General features: G+C 41.3%; 1 protein-coding gene across 4 annotated transcripts in view; it reads right to left on the bottom strand.

Moving 5' to 3' along the window:
- DOCK4 (dedicator of cytokinesis 4) overlaps positions 1-15,644 on the bottom strand; it is a 471,927-nt gene that overhangs the window by 123,849 nt on the left and 332,434 nt on the right. For all 4 annotated transcript variants that reach the window (XM_060414757.1, XM_012176786.3, XM_027968612.2 and 1 more), the window contains 2 exons: positions 3,435-3,562; positions 230-364 (listed from right to left, as the gene is read on the bottom strand). In XM_060414757.1, coding sequence (XP_060270740.1) covers positions 230-364; positions 3,435-3,562 — 263 coding nt within the window. The remainder of the gene's footprint in view (positions 1-229; positions 365-3,434; positions 3,563-15,644) is intronic.

Raw genomic sequence — 15,644 nt, 5'->3', positions numbered from 1 at the left:
GAACTGGGCCAATTTGGCCTTTCTGCAATTAGAAATATCTTAATCCAAGATCTTTTAACAAACACGCATCTTACTTCCATCCCCTGGTAAAACGAAGGTTTTTACATACACTTGAAATGAACATAGATCATCTCCCAAGTTCAGATTCCCCAGATTCTTACAGCAACCCACCCTCAAAGCAACCGAGGCTTTGACAAGCACAACTCTGCTGTTGTGCGCCATGGCCTACCGTGACATCCTGGAACTGAAGCCTCATGGTGGAGCCAGATGGCTGCGGACGACTGGTGATCTCCAAGATGGTTCTCAGCAGGATGTCCAGCAGGCTGGCCACTATCACATCTATTTCCTCCAGCACAGATTTTTCCTAAAGGAAAAAAAAAATAATGTGATCAGGAAACTGTGGCCTAAAATAAGAGTCCTAACAAAGGACTCGAGCTCGTCAGTTCTGGACTTCCCTTAATTTATCTAAGTGAATGACCTTTCATAGAAAACAAAAGGCACAGAGATGTTAAGACCTTACCCAAGAGTATGTGGCTCCGCAGTACAGTGGGAACCTGGAATGCAAGTAAAAAGGTGGGGTGATGCTCTGGAACACACCCCAAACTAATTTGGAACACCAGCTATGCCACTAACATGGTGTGTGTCTGTCTGTGAGTTAAGTTTGCCTCTATGGGCCTGACAGTTCACTAAACATCCCCCTTGGTTTTAAGAGTTTGTAATATTTTGATTTCAGATTGTGTTTACATTTACTCTTCTCATCACTGGAGTTGCATGGGTCATTTTCCAAAACTCCTAAGTGCAAATGACTATTCCTATAAAGTGATTTTTCAGTTCAATTCAGTTCAGTGCAATCACTCAGTCGTGTCCAATTCTTTGTGACCCCATGAATTGCAGCATGCCAGGCTCCCCTGTCCATCACCAACTCCCAGAGTTCACTCAAACTCACGTGCATCGAGTTGGTGATGCCATCCAGCCATCTCATCCTCTGTTGTCCCCTTCTCCTCCTGCCCCCAATCCCTCCCAACATCAGAGTCTTTTCCAATGAGTCAACTCTTCGCATGAGGTGGCCAAAGTACTGGAATTTCAGCTTTAGCATCAGTCCTTCCAAAGAACACCCAGGACTGAGCTCCTTTAGAATGGACTGGTTGGATCTCCTTGCAGCCCAAGGGACTCTCAAGAGTCTTCTCCAACACCACAGTTCAAAAGCATCAATTCTTCAGTGCTCAGCTTTCTTCACAGTCCAACTCTCACATCCATACATGACCACTGGAAAAACCATAGCCTTGACTACACGGACCTTTGTTGGCAAAGGAATGTCTCTGCTTTTGAATATGCTGTCTAGGTTGGTCATAACTTTCCTTCCAAGGAGTAAGCGTCTTTTAATTTCATGGCTGCAATCACCATCTGCAGTGATTTTGGAGTCCCCAAAAATACAGTCTGACACTGTTTCCACTGTTTCCCCATCTATTTCCCATGAATGTAAAGATTAGCAAACAGCATTCAGTCTGAATGAATGATGTTAGTTACAGACTGGACTTCATGTCAGTGGCCATGGTGGGACTGCTCTCCCAAAGCAAAAGGAATACTATCTAAGCCCCAGAACTTGAGAGAGAGAGAGCAAAATTTTCTGCACTGACTAAAGGTACTGGATTTGAGTTCTTATTATACCTGCACCAGGCAAAGGACTATGATGACAAATGCTTTGTGTAGCAAGAAGATTACTTTTGCAAAGAAAACTTTTACAAAGTATGAGTTTGAAGGACCCTTTTGGCTGGGATTTTATGATAAACTTTCTTACACTGGAAAGAAATCTACTAAAGATCTCTCCCCAGAACAGAGTTTCTGCTCTGACTTCCTTATAAGATAAGTGCAAAAACTGACCAAAACTTCAACAATGAAATAGGAGAAAAAAAAATCATCTGTACTAACACTTGACGGTTTTGGTTTTCTAAAGTAACCTTTTAAACTTACTTCTCACTCTCAGCAATGAGAGTTAGCAAAAACATTCTCACTAGGCACGGTATAGCTGTACTTTACTGAACTGGGTGTGTAAAAAGCAATGGTCCCTCCTATGCAGGCATCTTGCACCATACTTTCAGACACAGAGTTTCTGGCCTTTTTCTCTCAAGGGCCAACTCTGTTCCCACCAAAGAACCGATGCTTCTGAAATGCGGTGCTGAAGAAGACTCTTAAGAGTCCCTTGGACAGCAAGGAGATCAAACTAGTCAACCTAAAGGAAATCAACCCTGAATACTCATTGGAAGGACTGACGCTGAAGCTGAAGCTCCAATGCTTTGGCCACCTGATGCAAAGAGTCGACTCACTGGAAAAGACCCTGTTGCTGGGAAAGAGTGAAGGCAGGAGGAAAAGGGGGTGACAGAGGATGAGATGGTTAGATAAGCATCACTGACTCAATAGACATGAGTCTGAGCAAACTCTGGACGACGGTGAAGGACAGAGGAGCCTGGTGTGCTGCAGTCCATGGGGTCACAAAGAGTGGGACATGATTTAGCAACTGAACAACAACAACTGTTCCCACAGTACTAGAGTCCTGTGTCCAAGACTTCTACTGGAAGCACATGCCAGCTGGCTGTGGAGCTCTTCAGAAGGTGATCATAACTCCGAGGGAACGAAAATGGGGAAACGATAGCATGCTAGTACGTGGGAGGCAGAGAAACAGGTATCCCAACATTCACTGCCAATCCTGCTTTGTAAAAGTTGTTATGGGTAAGGCTGCGTAGTAAACAGGTGCAAACTGATGGAACTAAACTAGGATATCCTTCGCACATGGACTTCACACCAGACCTCTGAACCATGAGCATGCAGGGGGTTACCCTTGTTTATAAGCAAGCATGCGATTTTTCTCTGTTGACACTGCATCATCTAATACAAACTGCAATTCCTCAAGAGTCAGGAACATTGACAGGAATTCCTAGAGCCATGACAATGGAGTGATTAGTAATGGTTGTGGTGCAAGTTACCACCAGGCTCCTGGGCCTCTCTTTAGCTTTCACTATGTGCACAGGGCTTGGCCCAAGGCCTGTGGCCGAGCTCTGACCATCATCATCCAGTCTTTCACTGAATGGGCCCAAACAGACTGTCTTTGCAAGCAATAATTTATTCTTGCGAAAGAGGATTTATCAAGATTAAAGACACATGTGGGAGGCTTTGAGATTTCTAATTTTTCTCATTGGGTATTCAGTTCTTTCTTGAAATACAAGTTTAAGACATGCAGGTTATTTGGGGCTACAGCCATCCTACAAGGTTAAAAAAAAGAAATTCCTTTAGAAGAAAAGTAAAAAGTCCAACACAGATGGAAATGAAAACGAGAGTCTCAAAGGATGATTCTTTGGTGTGTTTTCTCAGAAGACTTAAAATTTTCTTTCCAGAAGCCATCTGATGGGCGCTATATCCTATAACCTGTGTTTACTTACTGAGCTATTCTTCTTGATGAGACAAAATACGTTGCTAAGGATCCGTGCACACATGATCAGGTCCTTCTGTTCTTGCAAGTGCATGTGGAGGTGATGTAACACGACAGGTAAGAGAATGTACCGGGAATCTGGAAGGAGAAGAAGTATTAGTGTCACATTTAACAGGCCCACGCAAACCTCGTGCAAATCCTTATCGACTCTTTAATTTTAATTGCTAAATTATTAACACATATAGTTAGAAAAGTATTCATTCTACAAAGTTGATACTGAAAAACAGTAGTCCTTTCTCCAACCCATGACTACTGGCCTTTCACTCTTTTATTGAAACAGGTTTGTTTGTTTGTTTGTTTTTACTACCAAATACCTAAATAGCATCCTTATCTTGCTATCTCCAGACTTTTCATCGAGATGGATCATCGACTCACTTCTTACTATGGTAGATGAAAATTTAGTTTTTTGTTTTGTTTTTTTTTTTAACCTCTTTTTCTTCTCTCCAGCCTCTTAGAAGAGTTAAATCACAATTTCTGGCTAAATTAACACTTTTCATTTCCTGCTATTCTGATTTCCAACCCTTTCTCCATGATCAGATTTTTGTTTTATTTTTGTTTCTCTTTCTGAAAGCTTTCAGGAAATTATTCCTTCCAATTCAAAACTTCAAGATCATATACTTTGTCATGGCTTTTAAAATCTATAAACTCATGCCCTTTAGTTCTGGGAACATGCCTTGAATTATTTCTAGTATTATTTCCTTCCTGCTACTGCTAGTTCTCTCCTCTGCCTGGGACTTTGACTACATTCATGTCATGACTATCTTAAACTATCTTCTACTTTTCTTGAATATTTTTTCATATTTTTGATCTCTAACTTTTCATAAGTATTTGAAATAGTAAGGTGATAAGTAATCTAAAAATTGACTTATATGCAGTATATATTCCAATATTTTGAAAAAGTAACAGTGAATATGCCTGTTGTCCTGAAGGTTTATTTTTCAATGTGATGTCATGAACACAAAATTACTGCCTATCTTGGGTCCATAATGGGAATTTTATTTATAGGATGTGCCTATACTTGCAAATACCCCAGCCCATCCTGCTTGGTTTTCTAAAAGATGTCATCTGTGAAACAATTCAAATGAATTAATTTTGGTTTACAAAAATCTATGTGTCTTATAGACAGCTTGTATAAGCTATAATCCCACCTCACTCATTCAAGGAAAAATGGATAAGCTAAATAACTCTATATCTATTAAAGAAACTCAACTTGCTATTAGGAGTATACAAGGAAAATTCCAGACCCAGGTGGCTTCTGTGAGTTCTATGAAGCAATATTTAGAAGAAAGCATATCAAGTCTACATAAATCCTCCCAGAAAATAGAATAAACAGGGTATACAATTAACTCATTTTATGAGGCCAGTATTATCTATGCCAAAATTAGTCAGACATTTTAAGACAAAACTATAGATTTGCAATCTCTCATCAACATAGATGCAAAAGTTCTTATAAAATTTTAGCATAACACACATACAGTGATTAAATAGGTTTATCCTGGGAATGAACGATTATTTTAACATTTGAAAGTCAATCAATCATCCTAGAGGAGAACATAGGCAAAACACTCTCCGACATAAATCACAGCAGGATCCTCTATGATTCACTTCCCAGAACACTGGAAATAAAAGCAAAAATAAACAAATGGGATCTAATCAAAATTAAAAGCTTCTGCACAACAAAGGAAACTACAAGCAAGGTGAAAAGACAGCCTTTGGAATGGAAGAAAATAATAGCAAATGAAGCAACTGACAAACAACTAATCTCAAACATATACAAGCAACTTATGCAGCTCAATTCCAGAAAAATAAGCGACCCAATCAAAAAATGGGCCAAAGAACTAAATAGACATTTCTCCAAAGAAGACATATGGATGGCTAACAAACACATGAAAAGATGCTCAACATCACTCATTATCAGAGAAATGCAAATCAAGACCACAATGAGGTACCATTTCACACCAGTCAGAATGGCTGCAATCCAAAAGTCTACAAGCAATAAATGCTGGAGAGGGTGTGGAGAAAAGGGAACCCTCCTACACTGTTGGTGGGAATGCAAACTAGTACAGCCACTATGGAGAACAGTGTGGAGATTCCTTAAAAAACTGGAAATAGAACTGCCTTATGACCCAGCAATCCCACTGCTCAACCAGAATTGAAAGAGACACGTGTACCCCAATGTTCATCGCAATGCTGTTTATAATAGCCACGACATGGAAGCAACCTAGATGTCCATCAGCAGACAAATGGATAAGAAAGCTGTGGTACATATACACAATGGAATATTATTCAGCCATTAAAAAGAATACATTTAAATTAGTTCTAATGAGGTGGATGAAACTGGAGCCGATTATACAGACTGAAGTAAGCCAGAAAGAAAAACACCAATACAGTATACTAACACATATATACGGAATTTAGAAAGATGGTAATGATAACCCTGTATGCTAGACAGCAAAAGAGACACAGATGTATAGAACAGACTTTTGGACTCTGTGGGAGACGGAGAGGGTGGGATGATTAGGGAGAATGGCATTGAAACATGTATACTATCATGTGAGAAACAAATCGCCAGTCTAGGTTTGATACAGGATACAGGATGCCTGGGGCTGGTGCACTGGGATGACCCAGAGAGATGATATGGGGAGGGAGGTAGGAGGGGGGTTCAGGATTGGGAACTCATGTATACCCATGGCAGATTCATGTCAATGTATAGCAAAACCAATACAATATTGTAAAGTAAAATAAAGTAAAATTTTTTAAAAAATTTAAAAAAAATTTAAGCACAATAAAGCCTAAATGGAATCAGACTGCCAAAAAAAAAGGAAAGTCAATCAATCAATGTGATTCACTATATTAGCAGATGTATGAAAAATGTGAAAAATTCAGCATCCATTAATGATAAAAGGTGATAATTAAAGAATAATAGATAGTTTTCTCAAATTAATAAAGGGCATTGATGAAATACCTACTGTTAGCTAACATAATAGTAAAAGATTGAATGCTTTAAGATCAAAAATAAAGCAAGGAAGGCCAATTTCACCAATTCAACACTGCACTGGATTCCTAGCCAGTATAATAAGGTATATCCATAAGTGAAAAAATGGATGATCCTGTATCCTAATAAAAATTTTAAGTATTCACAATTTGGAAAGCACCTTTATGGATGTTTGCCTGACTTCTCTTGTCTTCTTGATTTCTTTCAGTAGTGAGGTTGGGAGTTATATTTCTTTTAATGCCTGCCACTGACTGGGCTACCAACACAATGAGGTCCGGCCTGAGGTTTACCGCCAAAACCAACCACATAAGTCACAGTCATGCTTCACTTTCAGAAAATGAACACAAAGTGTTAAAATTCAGTAGAACTCATTGCAGGCTTCCCTGCAACAGGAAGCCTTACCAGGGAACTTCAGTGAAACTGAAAGCGAAAGTCACTCTGTTCTGTCAGACTCTTTGTGATCCCATGGACTATTCTCCAAGCCGAAATACTGGAGTGGGTAGCCTTTCCCTTCTCCAGCTGATCTTCCTGATCCAGGAATGGAACCGGGGTCTCCTGCATTGCAGGCGGATTCTTTACCAGCTGAGTCACCACGGAAGCCCAAGAATACTGGAGTGGGTAGCCTATTCCTTCTCCAGGGGATCTTCTCAACCCAGGAATCAAACCAAGGTCTCCTGCATTGCAGGTGGATTCTTTACCAGCTGAGCTATATTTACAAAACAATAACTTGACAAAAAGAACAAAGAAAAGGAAGCTGAAAGCTTAAATGACAGGAGTCACTGCCTAGTGATGCTTAATTAGAAAGGAAGATAAAGCTTATCTGATATGTTCCTGCAGCCAGTGGGATTTGATTTCTAAAAATTCAATTTGCAACCAACTGTTAAGGAAATCTCTACTGCCAAAATATAAGGCAGACAAATAATTAGTGTGTGGTGCGTGAAAAAGAAATATATGAGTTGCCTGAAGATTTGCTGCTTCTCCATTACTAGAGCAATATCAGCCAATGCACACGATAGAATCGAGGGGTAAATCCCAAAAGAGCTGACTGGTTAAAATGCTAATTCTTACCTTTAAAACAAAACACCTGGAGTCATCAAGAAGGCTCAAAGGAAAAACAAAACACAGACTTGAACATACAGGAAGTTTTTAAACAGTAGACTCTGTTATACAGGTTCTGTCTTGAAGGGGTCAAAACACTCAGATTCAGATTCTCAGATAGACCTCACTGTATGGTGTGTCTTACTTTTTATTTTGTCTGTACACAAAGAGATAAAGCCAGCTCCCATTCAGTTCAGTTCAGTTCAGTTCAGTCGCTCAGTCATGTCCGACTCTTTGCGACCCCATGAATCGCAGCACGCCAGGCCTCCCTGTCCATCACCAACTACTGGAGTTCACTCAAACTCAGGTCCATCGAGTTTGGTGATGCCATCCAGCCATCTCATCCTCTGTTGTCCCCTTCTCCTCCTGCCACCAATCCCTCCCAGCATCAGAGTCTTTTCCAATGAGTCAACTCTTTGCATGAGGTGGTCAAAGTACTGGAGTTTCAGCTTCAGCATCATTTCCTCCAAAGAAATCCCAGGGCTGATCTCCTTCAGAATGGACTGGTTGGATCTCTTTGCAGTCCAAGGGACTCTCAAGAGTCTTCTCCAACACCACAATTCAAAAGCATCAATTCTTCGGCACTCAGCTTTCTTCACAGTCCAACTCTCACATCCATACATGACCACTGGAATAACCATAGCCTTGACTACACGGACCTTTGTTGGCAAAGTAATGTCTCTGCTTTTGAATATGCTATCTAGGTTGGTCATAACTTTTCTTCCAAGGAGTAAGCATCTTTTAATTTCATGGCTGCAGTCACTATCTACAGTGATTTTGGAGCCCCCCAAAATAAAATCTGACACTGTTTCCACTGTTTCCCTATCTATTTCCCATGAAGTGACGGGACCAGATGCCATGATCTTCGTTTTCTGAATGTTGAGCTTTAAGCCAACTTTTAAACTCTCCACTTTCACTTTCATCAAGAGGCTTTTAGTTCCTCTTCACTTTCTGCATATCTGAGGTGATTGATATTTCTCCCGGCAATCTTGATTCCAGCTTGTGCTTCTACCAGCCCTGCGTTTCTCATGATGTACTCCGCATATAAGTTAAATAAGCAGGGTGACAATATACAGCCTTAACATACTCCTTTTCCTATTTGGAACCAGTCTGTTGTTCCATGTCCAGTTCTAACTGTTGCTTCCTGACCTGCATATAGGTTTCTCAAGAGGCAGGTCAGGTGGTCTGGTATTCCCATCTCTTTCAGAATTTTCCACAGTTCATTGTGATCCACACAGTCATAGGCTTTGGCATAGTCAATAAAGCAGAAATAGATGTTTTTCTGGAACTCTCTTGCTTTTTCAATGATCCAGCGGACGTTGGCAATTTGATCTCTGGTTTCTCTGCCTTTTCTAAAACCAGTTTGAACATCTGGAAGTTCACAGTTCACGTATTGCTTCTGTGGTGACTCAGCTGGTAAAGAATCCGCCTGCAATGCAGGAGACCCCGGTTCCATTCCTGGATCAGGAAGATCATCTGGAGAAGGCTTCAGATCCCATTAGCAATTTTCAAAAGGTGTGGGGCTAGGAAGAGGAAGCAGCAGCTAAGAAATGCTGATAAACTTCCTCCTCGAGGTTAATTTCAAAGAAAGTTCTCATTTTTGTCCCTTTAGCAACAAAGCTTTAGACAATCATCCTTATAGTCCTCTGTCCCCTAGTGAGTGAGGGCTGTGAGTCCTGTAGGGGCATGCAGGGTTTCCAGCCATTCTCCACCAACTGTCCCAGTATAGGCTGGACACCAGCAGGACTCCCAAGCAGGTGCTCTGTGGCAGCCTCAGGATGTGGAGATGGTATCCCAGGTGGGCAGGGGGTCCGGCTGTGGCTGGCTGCAGGGAAGCACCAGCAGGACAGAAAGCCCTGAAATCAGAGTTGGTTTAGGCCTTTGTGATCCAAGATACCAGGAAATTAACTGCTAATGTCACAGACATCAATAGAACCTGCAAACAAGCCCTTCTGACACTGGTGGACAGAAAATGCTCAGAATGGACAGGACTGATGATGATTTAGGGGCTTCCCGCCATGCACACACAGTCAGTACCACACAGGTAGGCAACAGCCCAGGGCTAGGAATGATCTCTGCGTGGCCCAGGTTTCTTATCCAGTGGATTCAATCTCCCACCCTTAAAGCAAAATACTAAGGAATGCAGAGGAACCAGAGATCAAACACCAGCATACCCTGGATCATCGAGAAAGCAAGGGAGTTCCAGAAAAACATCTACTTCTGCTTCATGGCTATGCTAAAGCCTTTGAGTGTGTGGATCACGACCACCTGTGGAAAGTTCTTAAAGAGACAGGAGTACCAGACCACCATACCTGTCTCCTGAGAAACATGTATGCAAGTCAAGAAGCAAGTTAGAACCTGACATAGAACAACTGACTGGTTCAAAATTCTGAAAGGAATGTGACAAGGCTGTATACTGTCACCCTGCTTATTTAACTCATATGCAGAGCACATCATGAGAAATGCTGGACTGGATGAAGCACAAGCTGGAATCAAGATGGCCGGAAGAAATATCAACAACAGATGATACCACTATAATGGCAGAAGTGAAGAGTAACTAAAGGACCTCTTGATGAAGGTGAAAGACGAGAGTGAAAAAGCTGGCTTAAAACTCAACATTCAGAAAATTAAGATCACGGCATCCAGTCTCATCACTTCATGGCAAATAGAAGGGGAAAAGCAGGGAAGCAGTGACAGATTTTCTCTTCCTGGGCTCCAAAATCATTGTAGACAGTGACTGCAGCCATGAAATTAAAAGATACTTGCTCCTTGAAAGAAAAGCTATGACAAACTTAGATAGCATCTTAAAAAACAGAGACATTACTTTGCCGACAAAGCTATGGTTTTTCCAGTAGTCATGTATGGATGTGTGAGCACTGAAGAATTGACACTTTTGAACTGCGGTGTTGGAGAAGACTCTTGAGAGTCCCTTTGACGGCAAGGAGATTAAACCAGTCAATCCTAAAGGAAATCAGTCCTGAATATTCATTGGAAGGACTGATGCTGAAGCTGAAACTCCAGTACTTCGGCCACCTCATGCGAAGAACTGACTCACTTGAAAAGACCCTGATGCTGGGAAAGATTGAAGGAAGGATGAGAAGGGGACCACAGAGGATGAGACGGTTGGATGGCATCACTAACAAAATGAATATGAGTTTGAGTAAGCTCTGGGAGTTGGTAATGGACAGGGAGGCCTGGCATACTGCAGTCCATGGGGTCACAGAGAGTCAGACACGACTGAGTGACTGAACAATTCCAGCTCCATCCTGATCCTGGTCATGACCTAGTACATAGCATTCATGAAGCATTTATCAAGTGTCTATTATGCACCAGGCACTGTTATGGAAGCTAGAGATAAAACTGTCTTCAGGATAAATACAACCCATGTTATTTTATGCTCTTCTGCGATGAGGGAGGAGAGACAGACTTGAAACAACTAAATCACCAATTCTTCAGTTATTACAGATGCGTCAGGTTATCCAAGAAGTAAAAAGCCAAAGAATGAGACTGATAATGGGATGGGTGAGGCAGATAAGAGATTTCTTGAGAAAATGAGAGTTCAACTGAATCCTGAAGGGTAAAGATGGATCAACTTGATTCAGATTTCAGAACAGGAGAAAGTCGGTTCCAAGTAGAGTGAAGTAACACTGAGATGGGACCAGGCGGGTGGGCAGGGCATTATCATTCTACTTTGAGGGGAAAAAGAGCATTCTTCATTCCTGCAACTCCGTGCACCTTTACAAGGCCTGTCTGCTACAATGTAAGCTGTGGTTAATAGAAAAGTTGTGAGCAAGTGGCATTTTCTAACGTGAAAGCAATTTAATTACAGTGCAAGAAAAGTCAGTACTCAACTCGGCTTTACCTAAAGTTCAAAGAAAGAAAAGCTACAGGCACTCATCAACTGTAGTAAGATTTTATTCTTTAAGTCGTCAAATTAATAGATACACCACCACACATCCTTTTTCTTATATTGTGGCCTAAAATGGGGGGGGGGAGGTGGGATGGACAGGTAGAGGCATTCGTTCCTAGAATAAACTTAAATTTAAAAACAGTCTTACGGGGACTTTCCTGTGGTCCAGTGGCTAAGACGCCACAGTCTCAGTGCAGGAGGCCCCAGTTTGATCCCTGCTCAGGGAACCGGATCTTGCATGCCACAACTGAGACCTAGCGCAGCCAAATATTAAAAACAACAACAAAGATGTCCTTAAAAACAGTCTTATAGTCCACCTTCCTCCCTTTCTCCTTTACTTTTTCATTGTGAACATCAAGTCCACAAAAGAGCTAACAGAGAACTGGGGGGTTCCTGGCAAAAGGAAAAAACAATGACTTCTGGGTACTTTCTCACGAAATCCCTAAGACACCTGGTTCTTCATTTTGTGGGAATAGAAAGCAGCATCAGCATGCTTCTCATCACTACACGCTCAGTGCGTTTATGCTCACCTCTATTATCTACACCGTGGTTTGCCTGAGAAACTGCTCAATTATCCCAAAGTAAAAACACGTATGACCTTATCTTAGCAAGCAAATAGCTTGGGAATGACCGCAGACCTCTGCTGAACAAGTCAAGCACCAAGCGATGGGGCCCAGTGAAAACGGAGGCAAAACCACAGTCCCCCAGAGCCTGCCCTGTGGTCTGAGAAGACTCAGCGCCCACCTTCTCACTCCCCCAACTTCAATTGCCACTCAGCTCCCATTCGCCATGCTTCTGCCTCCCCCTGCCTCAACCTCTGTCCTTCAAATCTGCTCTTTACTCATGGCAAGCTGTCTTCTCCAACATCACTGAGACCTTTTCCTGGCCTTCAAAAAACAGAAAGAATAGAATTGTGGGGAGAAAAGGAAAAGTGAGCAGCTCAACTTTTATACCTTAAATAAGCCTGCTTGGACCCCAGATGATTTTTTTTTTTAAATTTTAATTTTTTTATTTTTTTTAATTTTAAAATCTTTAATTCTTACAGGCGTTCCCAAACATGAACCCCCCTCCCACCTCCCTCGCCATTACATCTCTGTGGGTCATCCCCATGCACCAGCCCCAAGCATGCTGTATCCTGTGTCAGACATAGACTGGTGATTCCATTCTTACATGATAGTATACATGTTAGAATGCCATTCTCCCAAATGATTTAGACATGGAACACCAAGCTGCTTAAATTTCAAATCTGAGCTAAGTCTTTCAGGTCTGGTCAGCTACCCTAGACTTTCACCTTGTGGGACTCTGCCTGGCTGTAGAATGCCTCCAGCCCTGAGGCTGCCCTCTGCCCCTTAACTCAAGATGGCTTGAACCTTCCTACCACCTTCCTACCTTTGTTGTTCCCTTCTGTGGTGTTGACCTTGTGTGTCCCTCTTTGCCTTCTGTGAGTGTTAATTTCTAATATAAGCTCAACTGGGAGTATTCTGCAGCCATACTGCTTCCTTTGCATATCTCCTCCACTTTTTTTCTCTTTGGGGTTTGCACTGGTTAATTTTATATGTCAGTTTGTGCCATGGGAGGTATTGGTTAAATGGTATTTGGTTAAATGCTATCTTTGGTGTGCCAGTGTATTTCTTTATGAGAATTATGTGTGATTTGGTAGGCTAAGTAAACCCCAACATGGGTGGGCCTCACCTAATCCACTGAAGCTCTGAATACAAGAAAAGGTGGAGTAAAGAAGAGTTTACTCTCTGCCTGTCATTCAGCTGAGATATCCACCTTCTCCTGCCTTCAGATTTAGACTGGAATTTATACAAACACCTTTCCTGGTTTTTAGGCCTTGGAACTCAGACTAGAACTATGTCACCAACTTTGAATTTCCAACTTGCTAACTGCAGATTTTGGGACTTCTCAGCCTCCACAAACATGTAAGACGATTCCTTACAATAAATCTACACACACACATACACACACACAATTGTATCTACTTCTCTGGAGAAGCCTAATATATGATTCTAGTACAATGACAACTTTCAGAACTTTCTATCTCTCCTAAGGAGCTTGTAACATCTACAGTCTTGTTTTCAAAAATATTCTGAAATCTATTTTCTTAAAGCATGGGCTGACTGTACTCTGTATGCCTTTCTGGCTAATATGAATGCCCCAGAAAATGAGGTCACTTTCTCAGATCCTTCTCACTTCTCTATCACTAACCAGTTCATCTTTGTTGATCAGAATTCAGCTCAGAGTAGCAATTATCCCTGCCATACTCAGTGTTCTGAGAAATGGAACTGTCATTAAGGCCATCAAGACTTAAATACTTTGTCTTCAGCTCAATACATAGCCAGTTGATACGTGTAATGTACTTATCCCTATTTTATTTTCCCCTGTTCAGATTTATAATTTTAATCAGCAAAGCATCATTTGTAACTTCCATCTGGCCAAGATGTGTGTACTCATATAACTGTAGGACTTCATGTTCCATTTATTTTACTTCCAACAAGTAAATAAAATTCATAGACTCCTGAGTGTTTTTGCCTTTTATATATGGAGCTATACCATCACACTGCTTTTAAACTGTTGGTTTTACCCCTATGTAGTAGGCAGAATAAATTGTTCCCCTCAAACATATCTACATCTTAATTCTCGGAACCTGTGAATATGTTATGTGAATAGATTATGTTAAAGAGATTTTTTGGAAATGATTAAAACAAGGATGCTGAGCTGGGGAGATTATCCTGAATTATCTAGGTGGGACCCATGTAAACATAGAGGTCCTTACAAGTGAAAGCAGCTAGACCATCAGAGATGTGAAGATGCTAAACTGCTGGCTTTAAAGATGAAGGAGGGGGGGAATGTAGGCAGCCTCTAGAAGCTGTCAGAGGCAAGAAAACAAATTATTCCCTAGACAGTACACGAAGGAATGTTGCTCCATCCACACCCTGATTTTAGGCCAGTGAGAAGCATTTTGGACTTCTGCCCTAAGGAAATGTAACATAAGAAATTTGAGTTACATTAATCCACTAAGTTTGTGGTAGTCGCTGTGGTACCAGCAGGAAACTAACAGGTCAAAACTTATCTAAAACATGAATCTGATTTCACCATCATTTGGTGATGCTATTCATGGTTTTTCCTTGTTGCTGTTGTCATGGTTCCTGGGTAATTTTTTTTTACCACTAGTGCCACCTGGGAAGCTCAGTGAGTCACTAATCCCATCTTCCTGGGGGCACTGATGGAAGTCAAGCCTCTTACTAGGATCTGTGAATGTGCTTCAATGTGTTCCATTGATCGCGAGTCACATTGTTTCTCAGAAGTTTATGTTTCCCCACAATTACCTTCCACGAGGAGTGTCCCACAGAACACGTGAAGCGGGCTTCCCCTCCCCCTCTTCCACATCACTAATCCCCGGCACAGGAGGCCTTTCGGGGTTCACGTTCCCTGGGTCTGAGTCCTTCTATTCTGGCCCCAGTAAATAATCTCACCACCTCCCACAGAGACCCAGTATGATTTCTCTACCACCTCCTGAGCATCAGTAATCAACAGGGGACTGAGTCCACAGACAGAACACATCTCCTAGGGGCAATAATGAACAAAAATAATTTCCTTACATTTAAAAATGGTTTTCATTATCTACGTTGCTCTTTCTGTGTCAGACTTTAACCTAACAAAGAATTATCTAGCCAGTAAGAGAGAAATAAGGGAAAAATCACCAATTCCTCTGATAGGAGAATGAACTCTTCTTAGTTTGGTAATTGATATTGACAGAATTGATATTCTAGTCAAATCTGGATGTCTAGTTGGGACCTTCATCCTTTCTACTTCATACCGCCTATTCACCACCCTCAAGGAAGGCCTAATCACTGCAGAAGAACCCTAGGGCTCTGAGGGGTGCAGTCTGAAAACTACTGCAAGAAGCATCTTTCTTTCCAGGATGAGATGTGTTTTCATGGGGAGAAATCAGAAGGCTGGAGCCTCTTTCATTGAAACGTTATCTCAGAAAAAAATCAGAAACATACTAACAGTCTATCAACAGGAGAAAAGATAAATTAACCATGATATACAAAAACTCATGGGACTACTATATAACAGTAAAAAAGAACAAGAGCTATATCTAATAGCATGGAAGAATTAAAAAGTACAATATTAATCAAAAAGAAGCA

This window comes from Ovis aries, chromosome 4 (assembly GCF_016772045.2).
Source record: "Ovis aries strain OAR_USU_Benz2616 breed Rambouillet chromosome 4, ARS-UI_Ramb_v3.0, whole genome shotgun sequence".
NCBI classification, from domain to species: Eukaryota; Metazoa; Chordata; class Mammalia; order Artiodactyla; family Bovidae; genus Ovis; species Ovis aries.
The sequence above is the reverse complement of the archived record's forward strand: the minus strand, read 5'-3'. Positions and strand labels throughout refer to the sequence as shown.